At 49.7% G+C, this 27,990-nt stretch overlaps 2 protein-coding genes across 2 annotated transcripts in view; one reads left to right on the forward strand and one right to left on the reverse strand.

Annotated features, from left to right (window-relative positions):
* The window catches only part of Acsbg2 (acyl-CoA synthetase bubblegum family member 2), a 29,713-nt gene extending 15,328 nt beyond the window's left edge, over positions 1–14,385 (reverse strand). Inside the window, exons 1-6 of the mRNA XM_032900785.1 lie at positions 14,163–14,385; positions 12,728–12,828; positions 8,960–9,189; positions 5,420–5,508; positions 3,754–3,874; positions 1,853–1,936 (exon numbers count right to left, since the gene is read on the reverse strand). Coding sequence (XP_032756676.1) covers positions 1,853–1,936; positions 3,754–3,874; positions 5,420–5,508; positions 8,960–9,189; positions 12,728–12,782 — 579 coding nt within the window. The 5' untranslated portion in view covers positions 12,783–12,828; positions 14,163–14,385. The remainder of the gene's footprint in view (positions 1–1,852; positions 1,937–3,753; positions 3,875–5,419; positions 5,509–8,959; positions 9,190–12,727; positions 12,829–14,162) is intronic.
* Positions 124–27,975, forward strand: LOC116899199 (long-chain-fatty-acid--CoA ligase ACSBG2-like). The gene is made up of 15 exons (XM_032900784.1): positions 124–195; positions 5,372–5,550; positions 16,308–16,619; positions 16,942–17,168; positions 20,145–20,233; positions 20,661–20,781; positions 21,296–21,376; positions 21,662–21,811; positions 22,009–22,107; positions 22,443–22,624; positions 22,732–22,965; positions 23,853–24,070; positions 24,202–24,341; positions 25,650–25,896; positions 27,710–27,975. The coding sequence occupies exons 3-15, from the start codon at positions 16,484–16,486 to the stop codon at positions 27,793–27,795; spliced, it is 2,010 nt and encodes a 669-aa protein (XP_032756675.1). The 5' UTR covers positions 124–195; positions 5,372–5,550; positions 16,308–16,483; the 3' UTR covers positions 27,796–27,975.
* The last annotated feature ends 15 nt before the right edge of the window (positions 27,976–27,990 follow it).

Consider the following 27,990-nt stretch of genomic DNA (forward strand, 5'->3'; position numbering starts at 1 on the left):
AGCCTTGTCAATAAATGCTAATCACCCAATGGCTGGGCAGAGTAGAAGAAGAGAGCGGGAGATCTGCCAGCCAGAGGGAGGAGGGAGGGAGATTCAGATCAGCGAGGAGGACAGAGGATTTGAGCTATGAGGAAGAGATATGGAGAGAGATCATGGAAACACACCTGAAGCCCAGAGTCAGAGCAATAATAATATGCAAGTATCATGGGATGGGGATGGGAGGTAGCCAGATTAGCACAGAAAATAAAGACAGATCATCTAACTGCTCGGCTATTGAGGTGCAGTTCTAAATAAATCTTAACGGTTTTGTGTATGGTTACTGGGGAATAGCATGAGGTAAAGAAATACAGCTACCAATTAGCTCACTGCCACATTTATATTAGAGATAATTCCCTATACCAGCTCCTGGCTGATACCTCATCGCCTTCCCTTGGGAACTATAAAACCTCCCTGCCTTAGCCCATGTGCATGACTGCCTCAGCCCCTCTACAGGGCTGCTGAACCCGCCCAAGAGTTGTGCCAACTAAACCTACATTTATCTGCCTTTAATCTGCTCTGATCTGTCCTAAGTCTGCATCATTAAGAGAGACAAACCTATTAATGACTTGGACATAAGTAAAATATTAAAATTTAAATTAATGAGTTATAATTCAGAAATTGTGAGGAAATTAGATCTTGTGTTACCACTGAAAAGTTTGATATTTTTATTTTTATATTTGTTTGTTTGCTTGTTTGTTTGAGACAGAGTCTCTCTATGTATCACTGGCTGTCCTGGAACTCACTATGTAGACCAGATCTGCCAGGCTGCCTCCTGAGTGCTGGGACTAAAGGCGTGTGCCATCATACCCGACTTGTCTGGAGCTCTCAATGTATATCAGGTTGGTCTTGACCTCACAGTGATCATCCTGACTCTGTCTGCCACGTGCTGGGTGGGATTAGAGGTATGGTAATTGGTATCTTTTGAAAGATAAGTGTTAACTGTCTTGATGCAGTCATGCCACACTATATACAGATATTAAAACTATTATGTTGTAGCACTGATAAGACAGCTCAAGCTTGATGACCTGCGTTTTCTCCCCAGGACACACATGATGGAAGAGAGACAACCATCTGACCTCCCCTCCCCCTGCAGGCCCCGACATACAAATGTGTGTGTATATATATATATACATATATATACACACACACACACATATATATATATGCACTCCTAACATAAGTTATTGCAATAAGATTAGCAAAAAAAGAGAAAATATATATATATACTAAGTTATAAATGATATAGAATATGGGCCTGTCTCAAAAATATCAAACATGCAAATACATATATGTAATTTTCCCCTTGGCAGTTATAAATAAGGTTTTAAATAACATATATTAATCCACTTAGTTTTCAATCTGGGATTTTTTTTCAGCTACTTTCATTTTCTGATGCACACAAAATAATGACTTCCTGCCTTCATCTGCTGGTTTTGAGCTGAGGGGTCAAAGTACCAAGTACCAAGTACCAAGAAGCACCTGCCACTAATCACTTGCAGCATTGTGCCTGTAGCCCTGCCCATTTACTCAGATGGCCCATTTCCTTCCCTAGAGTGGCCCCTTTGCACAGTTTTTGTGGAGTCCCTGCCTACTCACTACATATATTTCACTGTGTGGCCCAACCTACTACCTCAGGCTGACTCAAGCTCCTCTTCTTGTCCTGCCACTCCCACAGAACCCTTCCCGCCCACATGCCCTGCCCCCCACAAATCCCGCCCCTTCCACAGGCCCTCCTCCCACCGGCCCTCCCCTCCCACCGGCCCCTCCCTCCGGCCCCACCCCTCCCACAATGCCCCACCCCTCCTACACTCACGGAGTACAGGTTTGTGCTGTTTTCCATCAAGGGCAGCCTGTACTGCACAATGGCTTTCACGGTCTCCATCTTGTCTGGTGGAATCTGAAAGAGTTTCCTGTGGACTCAGGGTCCTGGGACTCAGGGTCTACAGCACCCCCACTGCCTAAGGCACTGAATTCAGATCCCAGGACCCATGTAGTGCCTTCTCAAAAAGGGGATGGGGCTGGGGATTTGGCTCAGTGGTAGAGTGCTTGCCTAGCAAGTGCAAGGCCCTGGGTTCGGTTCCCAGTTCCGAAAAAAAAGAGAAAAAAAAATCAAAAAGGCACCTGCCTACAAGTCTGATGACCTGAGTTCTCCCTGGGAGAGCCACATGGTGCGTGAGAAGAGCAGAACCCACAGAGCTTTCCTCTACCGTCCACACACACCATGGCATGCGTGCACCTGCACATATACACACAATGCATACATAAATAATTTTTTAAAAAAGAAAATAATTTATAAAAATAAGGGTTAGAGCTGTACTCAGTGGGTAGAACACAAGCTGGGCCTTCACAAAGCCCTGGGGTCCATGTCCAGCATCACATCAACTAGGTATGATGGTACACGTTCTGTACTCAGGAGGTGGAGGCAGGAGAATCAGGACTTTATTCAGTTACACAGTGAGCTGGAGACCAGCCTGGGCTCCATAAGACCCAGTTTCAAAAGAAAAGGGGAGTCAGGGGAGCTGCAGCACATGGCCATGGCCTCCAGTCATCGAAGAGATTCACTGCAGACACATGACCCCCAACTAGACATGGGCAGACAGACAGACTTGTCCCTGGAGATGCCTCTAGGTTTGATTCAAGTCTGACAGCATGGACTCACTGTCCTGGTGGCTCTTGTATTTTGTTTTTTTTAATGTTTTTGTCTGTGCGTATCTGTCTTTATGTGTGTAGAGGAAGAGGACAGCATTGGAATGATGTCTGGTGTCCTCCTCCATCATCTCAGCTTGTTCTTTGAAGCGATCTCTTGCTGACTGACTGCCGTGGGTCCTGTCCCTGCCATCCTCCCAGCCCCCGGTGACCAAGCTTGAGCTGAACCATGTCTGGCCAGCCAAGTTCTCCTTCTAAGACCCTCTTTTCAGATCATTCTGTCAGACTGAGGGACTGCCAGGCGTCTGTGCACATGTGAGACATAGAAGGTGTTTCTGTAATATCCGCAAAACAAAAAAAAGAAAGAAAGAAAGAGAGGAAGGGAAGAAATGCTACAAGTACAGAAAGAGAAGTCAGGTTTCACTGCACACACAAAAACAAACAAGTGAACGGAAAGGGAAATTTCACTGTAAAGCAAGCGGGTGTGTCCTGTCAATTCAGAACTCAACAGAGCGGCAACATGGCTGAGGCCGGCCAAGAGGAAGTGTGTGCAGTTTGACAGCAGACACAGTCTCTTTTGAGAGGTCATGATGTAGCTAAGGCTACTCTGGAATTTTCTCTGTAGCCCAGGCTTGCCTCAAACTTATAGCAAATCCTCCTGGTTCAGTCTACCAAGTGCAGAGACCATAGACATATGTGTGTGCACATTTGTGTGAATGCTTACAGAGGTCAAAGGTCAGCCTCATCTGTAGTTCCTCAGCCACTCCCTGCTGTTACTGTGCTAGAGTATTGGGTCTCCACTGGCCTGCTGCTCCCAGTGAGGCAGAGCTGTCTGGCCAGGGGACCCTGGACACTTACCCTCCCCTACCTCCTCAGTGTTGAGGTTACTGGTGTCGCATTGCGTTGGCCTCCGGTGAATGTAGGTCTTATACAGAGGGTGGGAGCTGAGCCCAGCTGACAGGGCTAGGAGTGAAATGCGCCCAACTTACCCTGCTTCCTCCTCAAAAGCAGGTTTTTCTGGAGGGCTTTTGTGGAAACCCCTCAGATAGCAAGCAGCCAGGCACTCACCGACAGGATTTTCTGCAGCTGTTGGTCATTCTCCACTATCAAGACATTCACGTTGGCCTGCTTGATGACGTACTGGCAGGCCTCGGCCGAGTTGGTGGCATAAATACCAACACAGAGGCCCCTGGGGACACAAGACTCACTTGCACATGGACTACATGCTTTCGAAAGGATTGATTCTTTTGTTTAAGATATGTCTTTTTAATTTTTAGATATGTGGGTACTTTGTATGTATGTCTATGTGTATTTAAAGTCCCTGGATGCCTAAAGCTGGAGTTACAGGTGGTTGTGGGCTGCCATGGGGGCGCTGGGAATTGAACCTGGGTCCTCTGCAAGAGCAACTACTGTTCTAAACAGAATTCTTCTTCAAGATTCCATGTATTTGTGTGGATGTGGTGGCTCAGCCCACAGTGAACACATGGAGATCACAGGAGGAGCAAGCGGGTTCCTCCTGCCACCCCACATGCCCGGGGCTTGGAACTGAGGTCAGCAGGTTTTTGATTAAGTGCCTTTGTCCGCTGAGCCACCATCTCCCCAGCCAGTGCTAGTGTGAGAACAAGCAGAAGAAACTTATTCTAAGAACTACCACATTTTCAGACTCCATTTAATCATAGGGAAAAACTAAATTCAAAACCCAAGCCCTAGGGGAATTGGAGACGTCCCAGTAACTGAACAGCTTCTGTTGTAAGGAAGCAGTTATCTGAGTCCAGGCATCTCAAGAACAACTTCTCATCTGGCTGGCAGGCTCAAACTGAGTTCATGTTCCCAGGACCAGGAACCTACTCCTATTCTGACTGATGGAAACTCCCATGCTCAACCCTTTGTCAAAATACGATTGGACAATGCTACAGCCTACCCTGCTCCCCCTTGCCTAATGGTTTCATCTTTAAATTTGCTGCACAACATCCCTCCAGAGGATGCTTAGTCTGCTCTGCAGTCCTAATTGATCAGTAGCAGCTTGATTACAATAAATTCTTGTCATCTGCATTGACCTGGTATTTGAGTTATGTTGGGTTTGTGATGGATTTAAGTGAACCCCACAACAGCTAGTGTTTTATGTAGGTCTTTGCAGGGGCATCCTTTTTTTTTTTTTTTTTTTTTTTTTTTCGGAGCTGGGGACCAAACCCAGGGCCTTGTGCTTGCTAGGCAAGCGCTCTACCACTGAGCTAAATCCCCAACCCCTGCAGGGGCATCCTAAGGGCTTTAACCCACCATCCAGCTCCCCTGCTGGCTGGGGGTTTAACACTTGCAATAGAGACTCAAACCCTCATCCCCCATTGGAGGTCTCCAGCAGTTAGAACGAGGCCCGACTGGGGAAGGCTCAGTGGATAGAGCACTGGCCACTCTTTCAGAGGACCCCAGTTCAGATCCCAGCACCCATATGCCTAACAATGGCCTATAACCCCAACTCCAAGGGATCTGAGCCCCCTACCCCTTTCTGGCCTCTGTGGACATCTGCACTCACATGAATACACATATGCATGTATACACACACACACACACACACACACACAGCACCCACATGTGCACAAATCTACAAATTTTAAGAAATTATTTTTAAAAGATAAGGCCAAGGGATGGAAAGGGTATTAACTCTCAGCTGTGGCTTTGTGCTGTGCAGCTGGTGGTAGTGGTCTGTCAACACATTGAACCAAAGGGTGGAACATACCCAGCCAAGATGGTGCCCAGAGCAGCAACGACCCACTCAACCGAGTTAAAGCCCAGGATGCCGACGCCATGGAAGCGCTGCAGACCCAGCTGGAGAGAACAAAACCACAAGAAAGATGCATCAGCTCTTGGGTATGTCCACTTCTACTCACGATCTGATCATTAGGAGGTGAGAAAAACAGAGAAGCAGCTGCGCCAAGTGGGGAGCCACTATCCAGCCTAAAGTTGGGGTGCAGTGAGCTGTGCTCACATCCTTCCTGCCTTTATTTCCTGCCTGCTTTTCTTCCATTTGTGAAGGACACTGGGTGTGAAACTCACTGCTTAGCCATTGTTATTTCCTCAGTGGAAAAGAAGTGCGTCCTCAGGTTGGAGTACTCACATGCCATCTATCTGGGTCTGTGGGTCTTAGGGGGCCTGGCAGGACCTCTGTTGCTTGCCATGTCTCTGTGTTGAGATAGGTCTCCCACTGGACCAGCACTTGCCACCTCAGCCAGGCCAGTAGGCTTTCAAGATGAGCCTTTTTTCACCACTGACCCAGGACTGTAGGAACACTCAGGCTTTTGACACGGGTTCTGGGCACTCGGTCGGGTCCTATCCAGGAAGCATTACCCCAGTTCACTCCCTTTGTATCTTCTCATACTTCTTCCTTGGAGCTAACCATGCAGGCTAGGCTGCCAGCCAGAGAGCCCAGGATCCTCCCTTCTTCACCTCCATAGTCTTAATTATATAGATGTGTGCATGTCTGCATGTGGCCATGTGCATACAGCTTCCCCCAGAAGCCAAAAAGAAGGTGTTGAGTCCTTGGGAGCTGGAGTTGTAGGTGGCTGTGGGTCACCAAACCTCATGGTTATGAAGGAAACTCATATACTTTGGAAGAGTAGGAAGAGTTCTAAGTTGATGATCCGTCACTCCAGCCCCAACCTTTGAAAAATGATATTTACTTACTGTGACGGTTTGAATGAAAATGGCCCACGTGAACCTATATTTCTGAATGATTGGTCCCAAGTTAGTGAAACTGTTTGGGAAGGATTAGAACTGTGGCCTTGTGTGTCACTGGGGTGGGCTTTAAGGGTTCAAAAGCTCATAGCAGACCTAGCCTCCCTCTTTCTTTTTCTGCCCAATGCCTATGGATCAGGATGTAAAGCTCTCAGCTACTTCTATAGTGCCATGCCTGTCTGCCTTCTGCCATGATGGACTACACTTCTGAAACTGTACATAAGCCCCAATTAAATGCTTCCCTTGCTCTGGTCATCGTGTATCTTCACAGCAATTACAGTAACTTAGAAGTTGGTACCAGGAGTGGGGTACTGATGTGACAGGCCTGACCATGCTACCTGTTGAGATTTTGAATACAGAAAATGGTTGAACACTGTAAATTGGATGTCATGGGCCTTCATAGTAGGATCTTGAAAGACAGTGGTTCTGGGAGACTGCAGGTTATGGAGATTCAGCTCAAGTGGTTTCAGAGGGAACTGATATAAGCAACAGGGCCATAGACCTTTCTTACAATATTTTGGCAAAGAATATGGCTGCTTTTTGTCCTTATCTAAGAACCTGCCTGAGGCTAAATAGAAGAGTTTTGGATTAATGGCATTAGCAAAGGACATCAAAACATCCTGATAGTGACTGTCACATGGTTGTTAGTGTTCAGCCTTATGTAAATTATCTAAGAAGCATGCACAGCAGAGAGAAGCACAAGAGAAAAGGAGCACCAGGAAGTGTAATTCGGGACACAAGTTCTGTGCTCAAGGGCATGTGAAGCTTAAAGGAAAGCCTACTGCTGAATCCTGCAGCTGGTGACCGGAAATGCCGATTTATGCAAACAAGGAACGCAGTAACAAGTCAAAGCAGTAACAGGTCAAAGGTCAGGCAAATGTAGGTCTCCATCCCAAGTAGGCAGCAGGACTTGCTAGCATCAACCATGTGGTTCTGGTTTTAGAGTCATGGAAGATACCGAGGCCAGGCCTGTGGCAGGGGAGGCCTTGCATGGAGGCTTGGAGAGATTGCTATGTGTAGCCTGGATTATATTGGAGAGTTTTGAAATGCTGGAGATGCCAGAGCAGTGGGCTATGTGCTGAGGAGAGCTCCACACTGGGCATGGAGCTAGCCCAAGGGAGAGAGTGTGTTACACAGCAGAGCTAGAGTGGGGCCCAAAGAGCCACCCGGGCTTTGGTCTTTGGGGTTCAGCAGTTCCTTACTGCTCACCCTTTCCTCCGGAATGATAATGTATGTTCTGTGTCATTGTATGCTGTTCACATATGATCTGAGTTTTGATTTTACAGGTAAGAGACTGCCTTGAGTCTTAGAGACTTTGAACTTTGAATGAGTGTCGAGACTGTGATAGATTGTGTATTGCCTTACAGACAATTCTGCCGTGCTCCTCCCAACCATGACCTAGCAACAACTTATGTCAGCAGCAGCAGCCATTGCTACCTGCTCTCCACTCCACCCACTTCCTCCTCCTCCTTCTCGCTCTCCCTTCTTATTTTCTCTCTCTCTCTCTCTCTCTGTTCCCAGCCAGCCTCTCTTTCTGCACTTCTCTGTCCTCACTTTCTCTGCATCTAGCCTTCCTTAAATCATGGTGTAATTTCTCAGGACAGACACCTTGGCATGGACCTGCCAGGCTCACTCCCCCCGATTGCTGCATTATATTTCATAGCCATGTGGACTTCTAAAGTTGGACCGAATGCATTTTTGCATTATGATACAACCACAAACCTGCGGGGGCCAGGGGATGAGTGGAACGTGGTGTTGAGAATGAGAGCAGCCCCATAGGCTCATATGCTTGACTGCTCGGTCCCCAGTGGGTGGCACTGTTTGGGAAGGACCAGGAGGTATGGCTTTGTTGGAGAAGGTGTATCACTGGGGTGGGTTCTGAGGATTCAAATTTCCACCCAAGGGCCAATCTTGCTTTCTGTCTCTGAGTTGCTCTCAGATGTAGGTTCTCAGCTCACATCTAGCACCATGCATCCTGCCATGCTCCCCACCATCATGATAATGGACTGAGTCTGTTAAACTGTAAGCCAGTCCCAATTAAAATTTTCTGTTATATGAAAATTTGTTATATATAATTTATTTATATAAAAATTATATATAAAAATTTCTCTTATAAGTTGCCTTGGTCATGATGTCCTCTCACAACAATAGAAAAGTAACTAAAACAGTGTCTTATGTAGCCCAGGCTGGACTCTAGCTCTCTGTGTTGCCAAGTCTGGCCTTGAACTCCTGGTCCTCCTACCTTCACCTCCTGAAAAAGGATGACAGGGATGTACCGTCACATCTAGTTTTATGTGGTACTAGGAATGGAGCCAGGGTTTTGTGCACGTAGGAGACCTCTCTGGCCAATGGAGCCCAGTCCAGCTTCTTTTCCTTTTTGTTTTTTTTTTTTTTCTGAGACAGTGTCTTACCTTGTACCCCAGGCTGGCTTGGAACTTAGAACTGGCCTGTCTCAGCTCCCTGCATGCTGGGACTGCAGAGGCTCAGACACCAAGCTGTAAGGAATACTGCTTCTGAATGGCTGCATGGGAGGGGAGCTGCTCACCTTGATCAGAGATCTGGCTGCCTTTCGACACACGTCATAGTACTGGCTGAACGTGAGCGTGTCCCACTTTTTGCCGTTCTTCGAGGCTAGGGCTGGATAAGCGCCGAATCGTTCAACAGATTCCTGAAACAGCTCGGGGATGGTCATTGGGGTCTCATGGCCTGGCCCATGTTTGGACAGCCTCAGCAGCACCTCTCCATCACAGTGAGTGCTCCACAGCTTGGGGGCAGCTGTAAGGGTCACGGTAAGGAGAGGTGATGTCATGGAGCTGAGCAGGCTCTGTATACACCGGGCCAATGTTCTATAGTGGAGCCACAGCTTCAGCCCTCACCGGTATTCTCAAAACATTTTTATATTTATTTATGATTTATTTATATATACATATATATATTTCTGAGTGTTTTGCCTGAATGTAGCTGTGCTCTGTGCACCTGTAGTGCCCACTGAGACCAGACGAAGGCAGAGCAAGAGTTCACTACCACCAAGTGGCATCCAAACCACTTGAGTGCTTGCTTTAAACCACCTTGAGAATTTCATTGATTGTGGTGTTGTGGAGAGGACTCTGGAGTGGTTTTTGTTTTGTTTTGTTTACTAAAGAAGCAGGTAGTTCTCACATGAGTGGGCTCTTAAAGCAACGTTGCATCCCATGTACTCCAGCAGTTGAGCTCCCATCTCAAAGCCCACCCCTGTGGCAGAGGTCCTGCAACACATCCTGTCCATTTCCCAGCACCAGCACCAGCTGCAGACCAGGTACTCAAATGCCCCAGACCATGAGGAACACTTCTCATTTGAGTCTCCAAGCTAGAAGACTCATATTCTCCTAGCTGAGCCTGTGTGTGTTTTCTTTTACTGTAACAGGACGTCTGAGACTGGGAGGTTTTATAAGAACAGATTATCTCACAATCTTGGGTGCTAGGAAATGAGCCTGTCTCTAGCAGAGACCTCGGACTAAATTGAAACATGTGGTGTATGCAGACACACATGTAGGCTAAGCGTCCACACAAAATAAAACAATAGTCGATGTTTTTTAAAAAACAAAACAAAAGTAAAATGGATTATTTCATTGTTGCAGGAGGTTTTAAGCATGATGTTGGCTCTGCTTTGTAGTTGCGATGACTTCTCTTATGCAGGAGTACAGGGCAGAAAGAATTTCAAAATGTACAGTTTGGAGAGAGAAAGAGTGCCCGGAAACTATGTTGCAGTTTGCAGTGAGGTCCGGGCTGGCGGAGCTTCCACTGACGCGGTTAGTGATCAGCACCATGGAGAGATCTGTGCTGGAATGCAGGGGAAGACCCTCAGGGCAAAGCCCCACCCAGCTAAGCTTCCAGTTCCCGAGGGAGACTTCCGTGCTCCTGGGAAGTCAGGGATGGAAAAGCGGCTGCTATGGCTGCTACTGCTGTGGTTAGCGGGCAAGCCCATCCCAAGCTGGCTTTAGATGGACAAAAGATGCCGCAGTGAAGGAATCATGGGCTCTTCTCCTGTGGCTTCAGAGAGATGCTGAGGCCAGGCTGTATGGTGGGGTTATCCTGTGTGCTGGCTAGATTTATGACAACTTGACAGAAGCTAGAGTCCTTAGAGAGGAGCCAGCCTCAGTTGAGAAAATTCCTCCATAAAATCTAACTGAAGGCAAGCATGTGGGGCATTTTCTTAGTGATTGATGTGGGAGGGCCCGGCCCACTGTGGGTGGAGCCATCCCTGAGCTGGTGGTCCTGGGTTCTCTAAGAAGCAGGCTGAGCAAGCCATGAGAGCAAGCCAGTCAGCAGCACCCTCATGGCCTCTGCACCAGCTCCTGCCTCCAGGTTCCTGTCCTGCTTGGGTTCCTGTCCTGGCTTCTGAGTGGTCTGAATGAGAATTGCCCCATAGGCTCCTTAGTTCTGGTGCTGTTGCAGGGTGGCTAGGTACAGCCTTGCTGCCCGAAGTATGGGGGCAGGCTTAGGATTAAAAGGCTCCATACCACTTCTACTTTGATCTCTGCTTCCTGCCTGCAGTCCCAGACATGAGCTCTCAGCTTCCAGTGCCTGCCACCGTGGCTGCTGCTTGCTGTCATGTCTCTCACCTTTGTAAACTCTTATCCCTCTGAACCACAAGCCAAACAAAGCCTGTTCCTTAAATTACATCTGGTCATGGTGTCTTATCATGCTGCAGGAAGTAACAACATGGATGGAAGGAGGCAGCACGGGCGTGAACCTGAGAGTCTTGCGAGGAAAAGCCTACAAATGATGTGTGAGTGTGTGTACATGTATGTTGGATAGAACTTCCTTCTGAGATAAAAGCACTCCGTCATGCAGAGAATACCCTTATGCTTAGAAAGTAAACAGTTCAGATCCCTCAGGGAGTCCCTGAACAGTGACGGGATTCCCCCGCCCCTCTATCTGGGAGCTGGTTGGTTTTTGTCAAATACAAACCTAGACTGAGAAGACACCTCCATCAGAAAGATGTGTAGGCAAGTCTGTGGTGCACTTTATAGACGGATGATTGGCATGGAAGGGTCCAGCCATCTCTTAGCAGGCGGGGAGGGTCCTGCATGGTATAAAGCCATCTGAGCAAGTCTTGGGGAGCAAGTCAGTAAGCAGCACCCTCCATGGCCTCTAAATGAGTTCCTGCTCTGATTTTCCTGGATGATGGACTGTAAGCTGTAAGATTGAATAAACTGTTTCCTCCCCAAGTTACTTTTGGCCATGGACTTTATCACAGCAATAGAAACTCTGACTAAGACACTCCCCAAGTACCTATACTGCCAGGACTGCTGAAACACACTCTCAGAGATGCAAAGGGCCATCGCCAGCTTGTCACCTGCCTGCCGGCTGTGCGGTGAGCATCAGGTTCCCAGCTTTCTGAGCAGTCACTCATGCCTTGGTGATGCAGCTGTCTCTGAGTCATTTCTGCTCCTGTACGTGACCCCTCACCCATATGCCTGTCAGTGACCCCAATAAAACTCAAGGCACCAGGCCGGACTTTGGTGGTGTCCATGCTTTGGTCCGATGTGCTTTCCCTACCTCAGGAGGGTGGGCATGTGCTGCATCTCAGCAGGAAAAGTCTTCTCACACAATAAGGGCGGGTAGGGGTAGGTATTTGTTCAGGTTTTCCCAGGAAAAGTGCCACATAACCAAGAGTATGAGTGTCTGTGTGAACGAGCATGCATATATGTGCACATACATCTGTGTGTATGTGCACATATGAGTGTATGTGTACCCCACTGAGCCATCTCTCCTGCCCCTTAAAATCTTTCGAATAAAGAACTTGTGCGGTTAGCTTTGTCAAGTGATATTTTTTAGAATCACCTGAGTCTCAGTGAGGAGCATGTAGAGGGCAGAGCAGCTGAGTGCTGGTGCGTGTGCATGAGGGCTAGAGTGTGTGGTGTGTGTGCATGAGGGCTAGAGTGTGTGTATGCTCTCTGCTCATGGATGTCACACGACCGGCTGCCTCAAGCTGCTGCTTTGACTCCCCACCACAGTGGATATTAACACGGGATGGGTTGCTGGTACAGCCTTCCCATAAGTCACTTTTGTCAGGATGTTTATCACAGTACCAGAACCTAGGTAATATGCAAATGCGCTTCCCAGACAGCAAATGACCCGTGCTGTACCTCTTGACCTCCAGTTATCACCTGTGACCTAAGTGACTGGACCCCAAACTGCTGACCACTTTATACCCAACAAGGAAGAATGTGATAGCCCAGGAGGTCAGGCATGCTCAAGCCGAGATGGCTGGGTGGCCCCTTAGGAGAAAACATTCCTCTCTGTGTTGTACTCTCTGGCTGTCACTAACCTGGGGTGGTGTCCATGCCTCTATCAGGGTCTTCCGCCTTCTTCTCTTGAGTCATTGGTGGTCCCACCTTTGCAGGTTCACAAGAAGTATTTGTCACAGTGCTGCAGGGCCACAGACAATGAACCAATGAAGGAATCAGAGAAAGTTGGCAAGAACAGCAGAGGGGCTAACTTCCAATCCACTGGTAATGTCTGCCTAGACCTTGGATTGCTTAATCATGCCTGATTTGCTCTGGAACGATCCATTATGTGCCGGAGAATGGTTCATTTCTAAGGTAGAGGGTGTTCAGTGGTAACAGACTTAGCTGCTCTCCCTCCTTTCCCCTGCCCCTTCCGTCTCTCTTCTCTCTCCTTGTTTTCATGATGATTATTGGTCCAGCCAGCCAGCTCATAGGTGAAGGCCCTCTCTGTCAAGCCTGCCAACCTGCATTCAATCGATGGGATCCACATGGGAGGGGAGAACTAACCACCCCAAGTTGCCCTATGACTACAACAGAGGCACAAATACATACAATGACAATAAAATGATTTTTAAAAATCTGTAGCCAGGCACAGGGCGTGTGCTGTCACCGCAGCTTTCTGGAGGGCAGTGATCCTAGAGTAGATGGTGGCTGAGCAGTGTAGACCTGAGCAGTGTAGACCTGAGCAGTGTAGACCTACTCTCAAAAAATAACAATAATTAAAACATTTTAATTTTCTACAACCACTGTAAACAAGCTGGTTGTGGTGGCACACGCCTCTCATCCAGCACTTGAGGGGGAAACGCAGGTGGATCACTGTGAGTTTAAGGCCAGCCAGAACTACAAACAGTTCCAAGCAAGCCAGGGCTACACGGTGAAACCCTGTCACAAAACAAAACAAAACAAACACAGTTCAAACTCAAAGGCTTGGAAGCACAAGGACCTGAGTTCGAGTCACCAGTACATGTCAACCCCCAGGTGTGGTGGCGTGCATCTGTAGGCCAGCTCTGGCCAGGCGGAGACATCTGGCCCACCCAGTGAGCTCCTGGTGCTGTGGGAGATGGTGCCTCAAAGTCCAAGGTGAACAGTGCCTGAGGGGTCGGAGCCAACGTTGATCACAAACGCACAAGGTGGACTTCGGACAGTCTGGCATGTGGCAGACACTGGGGACACCCAAACAATGCACACTACTACAGCACCATGGGGCCTCTTTGCTATTTGACACTTAGCAGTGCAGGTGCTGGTGTCGCAGGCGAGCCCTACCGCATCCAGCTCTTACTGTGCTCAGTTTGAGGTTCTGGGAACCTGAGCCCAAACCCACACATTTAGTGCTGCAAGTACAGGAGGATCAGGAGTTCAAGGCAACGTTGCCTCAATAAGGAAAAACTAAACTGGCCTTCCCTAAATGTAGGCTCTGTTCCGACAAGGCCGTGTGCCCCACGCAGAGGTCCTTTTGGGAACCTTACCAATTGTTACCTTTCACGAGGTGGCCAGGTGTCACAGACGGAGACATCTGTTCAGCAAAGTATCTCTCCTTGCACAGAGTTGGTCAGTGATGGGTTGTCCCAGAAGCATGTGTGTGCGTGCGTGTGCGTGTGCTGTCCCTTCTTGCTCTGGTCACCCCTCAGTCTAGCCAGGGCGATGGTGGTAGTGGATGGAGAGAGGAAGGTAGATGGGTTCCCACCCAACACAACTCCATAGTTCAGGCTTCTGGAACCTTCTGCTCAGGACCCCCTTATGACATCACTGGCTGTCCTCCCCTTATGACATCACTGGCTGTCCTCCCCTGCACCCAGCCTCAGGAGGAAAGTGTTCCCGGAGAAAGGGGATCATGCACTCCGTTCACTCATCATCCGCCAATTCATTTATTCTCTCATTCATTCGTTCATTCAGTCATTCATGCACACATCTTTCAGCCACTCACCAGGGTACTTACTCGTCCAGTCACCGAGTCAGTCATTCCTTCAGATATCTGTGTGTGCTTATGCAGCTTTTACAGCTCCAGTGTGGAGCACTGTGCATCACACTGGGTAGAAATAGAAGTGAAACCAGACAGCGCCATTCGAGAACCTATGGAGAATCTCAAACCAAAAATCACACCAAAAGCTATCATCAGGGTCTGGGGCTGCGGCCCAGTGGATAGTGCCCAAGTAACACGCACAAGGTCCAGGGTCCCATCCCAAGCATCACATGAATGACATGGTGGCACATGACTGTCAAACCAACACTGGGGATGGTGGAGGCAGGAGGATCAAAAATTCAAGGTCATCCTTGGCTACACAGGGAGTTCGAATGTAGCCTAGGCTATGTACGTGAGATCCTGCCTCAAACAAAACGCATTCACATTGTGAAACCATCATCACTGTCCAGTTCTAGAGCCTTCTGTCTCCCTAATCTGAAGCTCTGCCCCAATTCAGTGCTCACTCCCAGACCCTCCCAGGTCTCCACCATGCACTTCCTGTCTCCGTGACTTGCTCTGGGGCCTGCAAGTGGGACCCTGGGGTGCATGCCCTCGTCTGGCATATTTCCTTGTTGGACAGTGTCATCACGGGTCCTCCACGTTGGAATCGGTATCCTATCAGAATATCCTGTCTCAACCTGGAGTGGCCACACCCTCGCTCCCACATCTGTCGGTAAGCATGAGCCAAGCAGGGCTACTGTGTGGATAGGGCTGTGGATGGCCCTAAGTCCCTTATTTCACTGGCTCCTGGCGTATGCCCAGAAGAGGTCTTGGGTCACATTGCCATCTTGGCCCTGGCTCACGGAACACAATGATGTCACAACAGCTTCACTGAAGTTGTAGAAGGGAATGTTCTGGAGGACATCCAGTCTGGGGACTGCTTGTCCCCCTGTGGCTACAGTGGGAGGTGGTGAGATAGCTGGACAGGAGTCACCACTGCCATACCAATTGATAAAGTGGCAGGAAACGCCTGGCAGCCGTCCACAAGGCACAGAAGGTACTGGAAGCCCTATTCTTTTCTTCTTCTTTTCTTCTTCTTCTTCTTCTTCTTCTTCTTCTTCTTCTTCTTCTTCTTCTTCTTCTTCTTCTTCTTCTTCTTCTTCTTCTTCTTCTTCTTCTTCTTCTTTTCTTCTTCTTCTTCTTCTTCTTCTTCTTCTTCTCCTTCTTCTCCTTCTTCTTCTCCTTCTTCTCCTTCTTCTCCTTCTTCTTTTTCTTCTTCTTCCTTTTCTTCCTCTCCTCCTCCTTCCTCCTCCTCCTCCTCCTCCTCCCTCCTCCTCCTCCCCTTCCTTCCTTCCCTCCCCCTCTCCAGAGTCTCATGTAGCCCAGGCTACCCTTGAGTTCACACACACACACACACACACACACACACACACACACACACACACACACACACACTGGATGACCCGAGTTCAGACCCCTCCCACACAAAAAAGCTGGGTGTGGCAGCACGCACCTGTAATAGGAGACCCCTACAAGCTATGGGTTCAAGCAGGGAGGGGTGTGGACAGCCATTTCCAGACACACCTCAAAAGAAGGAATGTGGCTGGGGAAGAAGATATGTGCTGACTCTCTATGTGTAGTTTCCACACATCTATCTGCACACACACACCACACAGGAAATGTCCCCACTAACACTCAGCTTGTTTTATCTCTTTTGCCAGCCCCCACTCCTGGCATCCCCTTGTCCCCTGGTCTGTGAGCTTCCTGTCTTTCCCTGGCCGACTCCACCACCATCCACATTCCTTTCGAGGAGCCAAATACCTACTGTGTACAGCTAGTCCTCTGCCCCCTGTAATTGTGTGTGTGAACATTGGTGTACTGGATCTGCGTTGTGGGGATGACTGACCCTAGGGAACAAGGTTACCATAGGAGCATCATGCCTCTCCTGAAAACAAAAACCATCTTGAGGAACAAAATTCACAGCACGATATCAAAGAAGGCACGAGCAGGAAACTTGGAGGCGATGCGCTCAGGTGCGATGAGGGGATGGGAATAGTAGATGGGGTTCTAGGGAGTCCTCCCACCGGTCCAGGCCCACTTCCTGGGATCAGGTAATAGAGCAGCATTGGTCCCAGAGGGGTAGTAGGTTAAGGTAAGGCGATACCTATGGCCCTGTGACCCTTGCTGGGGTGATCATGTGACTGGGGACAGTGATGATGATTCCCTGTTCCTCCAATCTCCATGGGGGAAGGGACCTCTGACCCTCTGTCCTGTTCTGGGGAGAGTGACTCACTGTCCTCCCAAGGACCTCATCTCTCATCCCAACAAACGGAGTGACCTCCAACCCTGCCACAGGTGACAAGTACTGGACATGTAAGCGGGAAGGCCAGGTGCAGCTGCGCATGGGCAAGAACCCATTAGAGAACGAGCCTCCGGTCACAGTGCCGGACTTGATCATGAGCGCGGCCACAAAGTACTCACACTACCTGGCGATCGGCTCCAAGTACAAGAAGAGCTGGCAGGTGCTTACCTACATCGAGTACTATGAGGCCTGCCGGCGCGCTGCCAAGGCCTTTCTCAAGGTGCGTCTCACGTGCAAGCGAGTCCAGCGTGGCGCAGCCCTCTCCTGCGCATGCTCACCCTTCTGGCGTTGCTGCGTGTTACAGACAGACTGAGTTCGCTGTGCGCTCTACTTCAGGCTGCTCACTCACGCCAGGAGTTGCCATCGTTAATCACGTGAATTTATTTGCCTCTCTGTGTCTCAGGTTCCCCATGTACAAGATTCATTTTGCATATCAAACACGGATTAGTGTGTGTGTAATTAGACATGGAGGATAGTCTTGTTTCCATGTTACACGTTTTTGTGTCTTTTAATCTTGTGTGTGCATAACCATACAGAGCTGTATCAGGTATACCCACTGTTGTATATATTCACTCATATACATATTAAAATCTAGAATGTGTATATCCACTTATAAGCTTCCACACATATGTTTTGCTTGTATAATGTATGCTTTCTTATATGCAACATAGACAAATAGGGGATGACGATTGTCACAGTGGTTCGAGCACCGAGCACCGGCTGCTCTTACAGAGGACCAGGGTTCAATTCCCAGCACCTATGAGTGGGTCATGGTTATCTGTAACTCCAGCTCCAGGGGATCCAAGGCCCCTTTTTGGGCACATGCTCAGTCAGGCACATGGTGTATAGGCACACACATGTAGGCAAAACATGTATATACATGAAGTAAAATTAAAACAATCAAAAGTATTTGTATACTCAGTATCTACATACACATGAAAATATGAAACAGTGCCAAATGTGTTACATCTATAATGCAGGGTGTATGGATCATAAGTGTGTGTGCACAGAACATTCACAATCGTTTCTAATGTGTTTATATATTAACTTTATAAGGTCTTTGTCTTTTACTAATTTTTAAAAATGTGGCCAGATGTGAGGTACATGTCTTTAATTCCAGCACTCAGGAGGCAGAGGCAGGTGGGGCGCTCTGTGAGTTTGAGGTCAGCCTGGGCCACAGATTGAGAAGGTCCGGTCTCAAAGAATAAGAAATTATGTGTGTGGGGTGTGCACGGAGCCCAGAAGAGATCGTTGGAGCCCCTGGACCTGGGGTGATAGATGTCTGAGCTGCCAGATCCAGTGCTGGGAACCAAAGTTTGATCTTCTGTAAGAGAATGCCTGTTCTTAGCTGCTGAGCCATCTCTCCAGCCCCTTTATGATCACATTCAACATGAAATAGACACATATGGAAGTTGGCAGGACCCAGCCTCCACGTCACCTTTGAGGACTTGATAGGCGTGTGGGGACAGACGAGTGTAGGTTTAGCTCCGTGGGTGGTGTGTCCCTGTGGGGATGGGGATGAATACATGATGTTGCAGTTGTCCTGCTGACCTGCAGTTCTCTAATTGGCTGGGCATCCAATTGGATATGTTTAAGGCGATCTCCTGCTGGCTCCTCTGCTGCCGCCTCTGCTGCCTCTTCAGCTCTGGGAGTCCAGGTGCTCACACACTGGACTGAGGATTGGATCTCAGGCCCTAACTGCTGCGTGGCAAGTGCTTTACCAAGGCACCAGCTCCCAGCCCCAATCTCCTCAGCCTGTCATTCTGGTTGCATGGCGTCATGGTGTCATGCTTGTCAGTTGATTGACAGTCTGTGAGAAGCCACTGTTCTACCCTCTGGTGTCTGTTGAATAAATACATTTTTAAAAGCCCCTCCCTTCAGATTAGGAAAGGGGGTAAAAGAAATCTAAAGTGACTCGCCAGTCAGCCTAATAAATCAGGTCAGGATCAGTGACTCAGAGCATGGAAAACAGAAGGAAGAGCCAGGAGCTTTTAAAGTACTGTGGCCAAGAAGGGAGGGGTTCACAGACAGCAAAATCTCAGCCAAGTGGAGGAAGGAGCTATCAGGAAAACTAGGGAGGAACACACCAAGCTAAGGGCATAGACCATGCAAGGGCCCTGGACTGAAGAACACATTCAATGCAAAGAATGCAAGTCTGGTGGACATTGAAGATGGGTCATGGGTGGATGGATGGATGGGTGGATGGATGGGTGGATGGATGGGTAGATGGATGGATGGATGGGTGGGTGGATGGGTGGGTGGATGGATGGGTGGATGGATGGGTGGATGGATGGGTGGATGGATGGGTGGATGGGTGGATGGATGGATGGATGGATGGATGGATGGATGGGTGGATGGATGGATGGATAGATGGATGGATGGATGGATGGATGGATGGATGGATGGATGGATGGATGGATGGATGGATGGATGGGTGGATGGATGGGTGGATGGATGGATGGGGTGGATGGGTGGATGGGTGGATGGATGGAGGGATGGGTGGATGGATGGGTGGGTGGATGGGTGGGTGGATGGATGGATGGATGGATGGATGGGTGGATGGATGGATGGGTGGATGGATGGATGGATGGATGGGTGGATGGATGGATGGATGGATGGATGGATGGATGGATGGATGGATGGATGGGTGGATGGATGGATGGATGGATGGATGGATGGGTGGATGGATGGATGGATGGATGGATGGGTGGATGGGATGGATGGATGGGTGGGTGGATGGATGGATGGATGGATGGGTGGATGGGTGGATGGATGGGTGGATGGATGGATGGGTGGATGGATGGGGGATGGGTGGGTGGATGGGTGGGGATGGGTGGATGGATGGGTGGGATGGATGGATGGGTGGGTGGGTGGGTGGGTGGGGGTGGAGGGAGTGGGTGGGTATGGGTGAGGGGTGGATGGGAGGGTGGATGGGTGGAGGTTAAGGCATAAATGAATGTGAGGTGGGTGGGCAGGCAGCTGGTGATTAACGGTATATGTTGGATGACAGGCACACAGCTGGATAGATAACAGAAGTGTGTGATGGCTGTGCATCCTCCACATTCCCACTCTGTGCCACCTGTGTCTGGAAGACACACAGTGCAGACGGACTGAGCTGCTCAGCTGAAGATTCCTATGAGGTCAGGGTGAGGACTTCTGAGTCTCCTGGGCCTCACAAAGGTTTCTCCTCCCTCAGGTGGGCCTGGAGCGCTTCCATGGTGTGGGCATCATGGGAATCAATTCCTCGGAGTGGGTGATTGCCAGCATTGGAGCTATCATGGCAGGGTAAGGGAGCGGCCTGGCCTGGCCTCTCAGCGTCTTGGGGTCTTGCCTTTGGAAGCCAGGTGGGGTCTCTGAGTTCAGGGAGCTCGTGTGGCTACAGTTCAGTTTTCTTTTCTTTTTTACAGTTCAGTTTTTGAAGGAGTTTGTCTATGACCCAGTCCTTCTCATGCTCATTTCTCTCTTCCAGACATTCTCTCCCCTCATCAAACTCATTTATGTCCTGTGGAGCCTGACATTTAAAAATACTTCCTGTTTCTGTCCATACTCTAGCACGGACCACTCCCTACACTCATGTAGAACATTTGGGGGACCCTTGAAGGAATTTCCCCTTAGTCCCACCTTCCAACAGGGTGGGAAGACCCCCCCAAGAACCCCATAGTTCCCCAAAGCCCTCACTCAGCAGCGTCCAGCTCCTGAATTATTCTTCCAGTGGCATCTCTGTGGGCATCTTGAGCAGCAACTCTCCCAAGGCCTGCCAAGTCATCGCTGAGACCTCAGAAATGGATATCTTTGTGGTCGATAATGACAGACAGCTGCAGAAGGTTAACCAGGTGAGGTGCTCTGGCGTCTGTGGCTCTGGGCTGCTCTCAGTCCGTGGGGGGCTGGGATACCCATGTCTGCATTACACACACAGTATTAGTACCAAATTTAAAAAATGGTGTGGGTGGACAGCGATAGAGGAAGACACCAATGCCAAGCCTTTGTGAGTACCTGTGAGCACATGCATGTGCGTACACACACACACACACACACATATACACACACACTGGAGCTGGCTCAGTGGGCAGAGTGCTCACCCAGCATGGATGGAGTCCTGGATTCTATACCCGGCACCACAAAACAGAATATGGCAGTGAGACCTGCCAGGAGTTTAAGGGCATCTTCAACTACATAGTGAGTTTGAGTCCAGCCTGGGCTACAGGAAACCCCCTCTCCCCAGTCATGAAAACAAGGAAAATCATTGGAAGTCCCTCCTTTTGTGTGTGGAGCAATCACTAGTCGAGGGGTTCAGAAACATTGGGAGTCTCTTATCTTTGCCTGTGCTGACCCCATGGTGTCCTGCAGATCCAGGGCTACTTGAAACATCTCAAGGCCATCATACAGTACAGAGAAGATATCCAGGAAGTGCAGCCAAATTTATACTCGGTATGTTTACACAGGGTAGTTAGGGCAGGACAGAGAGCCACAGACCTGGGGACTGAGGCCAAGTTGGGTGCAGGGTGAGAGTCCAGAAAGCCCAAGGTGGGATTCTTTAGTGGGTGTCTGGCATCAAATTCTCAGAGTTTCTCCATTTTGGGGCGTGCATCAAATGGCTTTCCTTTCCATGGCTAAACAATATTCCAGTATACGGTTGGACCTGAGGTGGGTGGGTGGGAAGGGTGTGTGGGATAGTTTCTACTCCTCAATGCCCACTGGTCAGCCTTTCTACAGTGGAAAGGGTTCCTGGACCTCGCAGACGGCATCTCAGATGAAAAACTGGACCAGATCATCGATGCACAGAAGCCCAATCAGTGCTGTGCTTTGGTATACAACCAGGGTACCACAGGAAACCCAAAGGCCATAATGCTGAGTCATGACAATGTGAGTCGTGACCCTCTCTGAGGGGCTGGCTTAGCCTGGCCACTCTCGGAATGAACAAGTTGGACCTGACTTAGCAAGGTGCCTTTCAGATCACATGGACCACAGCAGCCACTGTTCAAAGCCTTGGGTACAAGTGTCCACCTCATGGCCAGGAGATCCTTGTGAGCTACCTGCCACTCTGCTTTGCTGGAATCCAGATCTTGGATGTTTGGGTGGCAATCTCCGTGGCTGGGACAGTCTATTTCCCCTCACTAGAGTCAGGGCAGTGGAGTGGGCTACCACGAATCTCTGGCACGGTGAGCGCTGGGAGTAAGAGAGACAGTGGCCCGATGTGGATAGCAGAGCCGGGGGTGGGCGTGGGGGATAAGGTGGGAATGATCACCTTGTTCCCTGCTGTGGGGAGAGAGGTACAGGGTCCAATTGAGAAGGGTAAGAGCAGGGGTGCTACATCTCCCTCCACCTGCAGGCCTCTGTCTGGCCTTTCTGGTCTCTCCCCCACTTGGGGGAAGGTATCTTCCTGGCATGTACTCTGCCTGTCACCTGAACTGTTCTCGGGTCTGGGCTGAAGCTTCCCACCTCGTGTCCCTGGTGTGCATGGGGGTCCCCCAGCGCTCCATCCCGTCCCATTCAGGGCTTCCTGATGGAGTTGCTCCGCGAGGTCCAGCCCACCACATTCTGCGGCATCCCGTGGGTGTGGGACCGTATGCTGGACAGTCTGAAGACCAAATACCTGGACTCCACTGCCTTCCGCAGGAAGATTGACCGCTGGGCCATGCGCATGGGCCTCAGTACCAACAAGAGGCAGATGATGGGGTGCGGCAGGCGCTGGACTGGGGCGCTGGGCGCTGGTCCCGGGGTGTGGGACAGATGGGACTAGGGGGCAGTGGTCACACATAGCTTCCACGGCTCTGCTTCTAAAGGGGGATCCACCAGCCGCTGTGCTTCGGCCTGGCTAAGAGATTGACCTTCAAGCCGGCCAAGAAGTTCCTGGGTCTCAACCACTGCGAGCAGTTTCTAAACGTGGGCATGGGGCTGCCGAGGAGCACGCTGGATTTCTTCCTCAGCGTGAACATTCCTATCTTGGAGATGTACGGCTTGTCAGAGTGCACGGGACTGCACACTCTGTCTAGCCTCCAGGCTTACCGGATACTGAGGTGGGTCTGGACGGGCCTCTGTCTTCCCTCGGGGCAGCAGCTTAATCCAGGGATCCCCTGGATTTTGGACACCTCAGCAAGGCGGTTGCTGAGCCTCGTGGGCGTGGCTTCCCTCATTTGGAATGTTTCTCTCTGTGGTGAGGGGCTGGGGTGGTAATGGAGGTGGGATCCAGGCCCCTACGAGTACCAAGCAGGTTTTGGGCACCCACACATGGTGGGCAGCCTCCCTCCGAGAGTGAGCCTGGCAAGAGACCGGCAGATGGAGCTCTTGTGGGCCACTGCTTCTGTGAAGGGTGGTGGTGGGGTGGGGGTTTGTTTTGTTTTGCCTTTTTTTTTTTTTTTTTTTCAGACCTGGTTTCTCTGTGTAGCCCTGGCTATGCTGGAACTCCCTCTGTAGACCAGGCTGACCTCAAACTTTCAGAGATCTGCCTGCCTCTGCCTCCTGAACACTGGCACAAGAGGCATGAATCCCTGCCCATCTTTGTTTCATTTTGTTTTATGAGACAGGATCTCACTGTGTAGCTATAATGAGTCTCAGAACTACAGCAATCCCCTTGTTTCAGCTTCCTTGCTGCAATTGACAGACATGTGTCATCACACCCAGCTTTGGGCTCAATGCTAAAACTGCAAATGCATTCTCATTGGTTGTTCTGGATGCCTCTGGCCAACCATACTGACCCAAACTTCACTGGGAGTAGAAAGTGTGAATGTCTCTCTGGACTGCACTTTGGGGCCTTAACCTGAATTATTTTATGCTTTTTCTGTGCTGCCTCGTTCTGACTGAGAGACAGTGAAGGGGTAGGGAGAGAGGCGGAAGCCCAAGGAGTATCAGTATCGTGCTTTGGTGGGGGAACATGTCAGCCCCTTATGACCTTCTGTGCCCACAGCTCTGGGAAGGCGCTTCCCAAAACCCACACAAAGGTGGAGAAGGAAAACCAGGATGGAGTCGGGAATTTGTGCATCTGGGGCCGCCACGTATTCATGGGGTACCTCAGAGACAAGCATGGCACAGAAAGGAAGGTGGACAACCATGGCTGGCTACACACGAACGACCTGGGCTTCTTGGATTTTGACAAATACCTCTTTGTCATGGGGAACACTAACGGTGAGGAATGCACCCATATGGCTGGCTCTACTCCCTAGAGAAGGGGATGTTTGGGGCTGTGCCCCACCCTGGTCCCTATAAGCAGCTTGATGTGGCTTTTCAGAGACAAATGCCTCTCTTTGTTGCTACAGATTTGATCAGACTGAGCTCAGGGGAAATGGTCAACCCGCTCCCCATCGAGGAGCGGGTGAGGACCCGAATCCCCCTTGTGCGTTATGCCATGCTGGTGGGCCAGGATGCCCCGTACCTGTGCGCTCTCCTCACATTGAAGGTACCCACGGAGCAATACTCTTAACAGTTCAGGAGGAGGGTGGGCTGGTAACTTAGTCACCGTTTTAGTGGGCTTTTTTTTTGGGGGGGGAGGTCACTATTAAAATACCTAATCGGAAGCAATTTAAGGACCAGGAAAGACATCCCACAGATAAAGCACTTGCTATTACAACCACAAGGACCAAAGTCTGGGTTCCATGTATAAACTGGGCATGATGGAGCACACTTTATAATCCCTAGTGCTGGGGAGAAGACTGCCAGTGAGAGACCCTGCCTTGAATTTAAAAGGTAGATAATGCCAGAGAAACACCTGAGGTTGACCTCTGACCTCCATGCATCATGTATACACAAGTTTTAATGCAATTTAAGTAAGTTGTTTTTGTTGAGACAGCATCTCTCTACGAAGCCCCGGCTGTCCTGGAACTCACTCTGTAGAACTGGCTGGCCTTGAACTCAGAGATAGATCCACCTGCCTCTGCCTCAAAGTGCTGGGATTAAAGGTATGCACCACCATGCCTGGCTTACATTCATCATCATCATCATCAGTAGTAGTAGTTGTAGTAGTATCTGGTTTCATATACACAGCACCAGTGTGGGAAGTCAGAGGACAATTTTGTGGAGTGGGCTCTTTCCTCTTACTTGTATATGGTTCCGGGGATGAAATTCATTTCCTCAGGTTTTTGAGGCCTTCACCCACTGCACCGACTCACCAGCCCTGCTGGTGGGCCTTTTCGTCCTAGTTAAGCCTCTCTGGAAACCCAGGCACCCTGGAGGTGTTTTTACGACGACTCTAGATCCTGGTCCATTGACACAGGTGTGCCCTGAAGCAACTGTTATGTGGGGTTGCACCTCAGTTCTGCTTGTTGGTTCTGTGGAGGGGTGCAGAGTGCCAGCCAGTATAGAAGGACCTAGAATTTCCCCTGTAGATGGTGTCCCTCACAATGTGGACACAGGGCCACTGGCATTAGGTATCAAGTTGAGATCTCCTCTGGCTGAGAAGATGGGCTTTAGGGAGCCAAGAGATGCGGCTTGAGAGACAGCTCCGTGGGTAAGGAGGGCGCTTGCTGCCAAGCCTGACAGCCTGAGATGACCCACAGGATCCACATGATAGACGGGGAGAAATGGACTCCAAGATGTGTGCTTCGCAGGGCTTGCATGATTACTGAGCTGCAGGCCAGCTCTGCCCCTTACTTGTGGGACCAGTAAGGCTTTCTGATCCACTGGTACCTGTAGCCTGGAGCTCCTATGCCATAGGTATGGCCCCTGCAGGGGGGTGTTCACAAAACATTAACTCTGTTTCTCTCCACAGTGTCAAATAAATCCAGAAACTGGAGAAGCTCAGGGTAACCTGACCAGTGAGGCTATAGCTTGCTGTCGGAAACTTCGAAGCCAGTCCACCTGGTTGTCAGATGTCCTATATAACCGTGACCCTTTGGTCACACAGTTCATTGACCAGGGCATCCAGGATGTGAATTCGGAGGCGCCCTCAGTGGGCGCCAAGATCATTAAGTGGGTCATTCTAGACAACGATTTCTCTGTGGACGGTGGGGAGCTTGGTGAGTGATGAGTATGGATGGACTGTGAACCTTCAGCCTCCTGGCCCCAGGCTTCCATTGAGCGTGGGTTCTGGGCTCATGTGGTTTTAGCTGATTTTTGTAACAAAACACATTTAAAACAGGTACATACCTGTCAGCTGAGCACCCAGAAGTCTGAGGCAAGAGGATCATGCATTCAAAGGCTGTCCAGGGTACAGAGAGAAGACCCTGACTCATATACAAACCTGGGGATGGGGAGATGGCTTTGTAAAGTTTGTAAAAACTAACTGCACAAGCTGACCTGTTTGATTCCCAGAACCCATGTGAAAAACAGAGCAAGCAATCAACCCCCTCCCCCCAAAGAACAGCCAGAGGCATACAGGTGGCTGCTTTTAAAGGTTTACTTTTCTACTTATGCCATGTCTGTCCAGTGCCAACAGAGGCCAGAAGAGGGCGGTAGTCCTCTGAGCTGCCACATGCTGGGACTTGAACCTAGGCCCTCTGTGAAAGCAGTCAGTGCTCTAACTGCTGAGCCCTCTCTCCAGGTGCAATACATTTGTTTTTGTTGTTGTTTGTTTCTGTTGTTCAAGACAGAGTTTGAGTAGCTCTAGCTGTCCTAGAACTCGTTCTGTAGGTCAGGGTAGCCTTGAACTCAGATCCACTTCCCCCTGCTTCCTAGTGCTGGGATTAAAGGCAGTGAGCCACCTGGTTCCCAGTGCATTTGTGATCCCAATTCGGGAAGGTTGAGAATTCCTTGTGATACCTGAATTGTCAGCCTAGTCTACTTGACCGGCACCAGGAAAATGGAAGATATCGTTTCAAAAAACAAATTGGGTTGGAAAGAGTAATGCACGTAACTTAATCCCAGCATGTGAAAGGCAAGTGGATCTTTGTGAGCTGGGTCTACATAGTGAATTCCAGGATAGCCTGGTCTACACAGTGAAATCCTGCTTCAGGGGGAAAAAAAAGCAACACACACACACACACACGCATGCATGCACAGGTAGCTCAGGAGATGTTCAATGGCTATGAGGGCTGTGCATAAGGACCACAGGAACTCACCTAAAAGGCTGGATGTGGAGCTGCAGGCCTCTCATACTAGTGCTGAGGGCAGAGACAGAAGGGTCCCTGTGGCTTGCTGCCAACCAGCTTGAAAGGTTGAGTGAGACCCTGTGCTCAAATATGGACTGTAGAGAGAGACCTGACTCTTCTCTTCTGGCTTGGTGCACACACAAGAAGAGGATGGGGAGAGGGTCTGGAGCCAGACAGATGGCTGGGAGATTAAAAGCACTTGCTGCTCTTGCAGAAGATCCAAGGTCAGTTCCTAGCATCCCCACACACTTGCACAGTTCACAATCACCTGCTAACTCTGGAGTCCTTCCCAAGGGCATTGCAAGCACATATACACACATGCACACATGCAAGGACACATAATAAAAATTTTAAAACACCTCCCACATCCAAGCCTTGCTTGTATAAAATATGGTGTGCTGAGCCTAATCCTGTATCTTTCCTCTCAATTGGAAGATGGGCCAGCTTCAGGCGCAATTACTAACTTTTGGGGGCAGCATCTGAATGCTGGAGATTCTGGACTTGGTTGGTCAATGCAGTAGCAGCTTTATGCCTGCATTTAACCACTGTCCCCCAGTGACTTCGGGAGAGAACTCTTGGTTGCCTTGGAGTGGGCTTCTTCTTCCCAGTTCTCTCTCCTACTCCAGTTCCCATGCACCCTTAACAGGCACTCGACCCTCTTGACAACTTGGCTCAGGCTTCTGAGTGGGGACTCTTGTGGAGGGTTGCAGGGACGCCCACCACAACCTTGTTTCCATTACAGGACCCATGAGCAAGATGAACAGGTCCACTGTGATCAAGATATACCAGGAGGAAATCCAGAAACTTTATGAGACTTCAACCTCCTAGGAACCCCATGCACCCCAATCTTCATTCAAGTGCTGGCACTTCGTCTCCTTCATCCTGCTTACTGGGGGACAATTTCTACAATGGAGGGAGGGATCCCTGTGAGGACCCTGGGCAGAAAGGCACATTCTGCCCTCTAGAGTTGGTATTTGAATTGTAAAGAAATTAAATGTGTTCACTAAAGTGGTGGCTCTCAGT

The sequence above is a fragment of the Rattus rattus genome, chromosome 4, assembly GCF_011064425.1.
Source record: "Rattus rattus isolate New Zealand chromosome 4, Rrattus_CSIRO_v1, whole genome shotgun sequence".
In the NCBI taxonomy this organism is placed as follows: Eukaryota; Metazoa; Chordata; class Mammalia; order Rodentia; family Muridae; genus Rattus; species Rattus rattus.

Excerpts from the sequence above, each read along its gene's own strand:
- LOC116899199 (XM_032900784.1), top strand. The coding sequence starts at position 16,484 with ATGACTGACCCTAGGGAACAAGGTTACCATAGGAGCATCATGCCTCTC. Across the intron at positions 20,234-20,660 it reads ATTGGAGCTATCATGGCAGG|TGGCATCTCTGTGGGCATCT; the intron begins GTAAGGGAGCGG and ends TTATTCTTCCAG. Across the intron at positions 21,812-22,008 it reads TAATGCTGAGTCATGACAAT|ATCTTGGATGTTTGGGTGGC; the intron begins GTGAGTCGTGAC and ends GCTGGAATCCAG.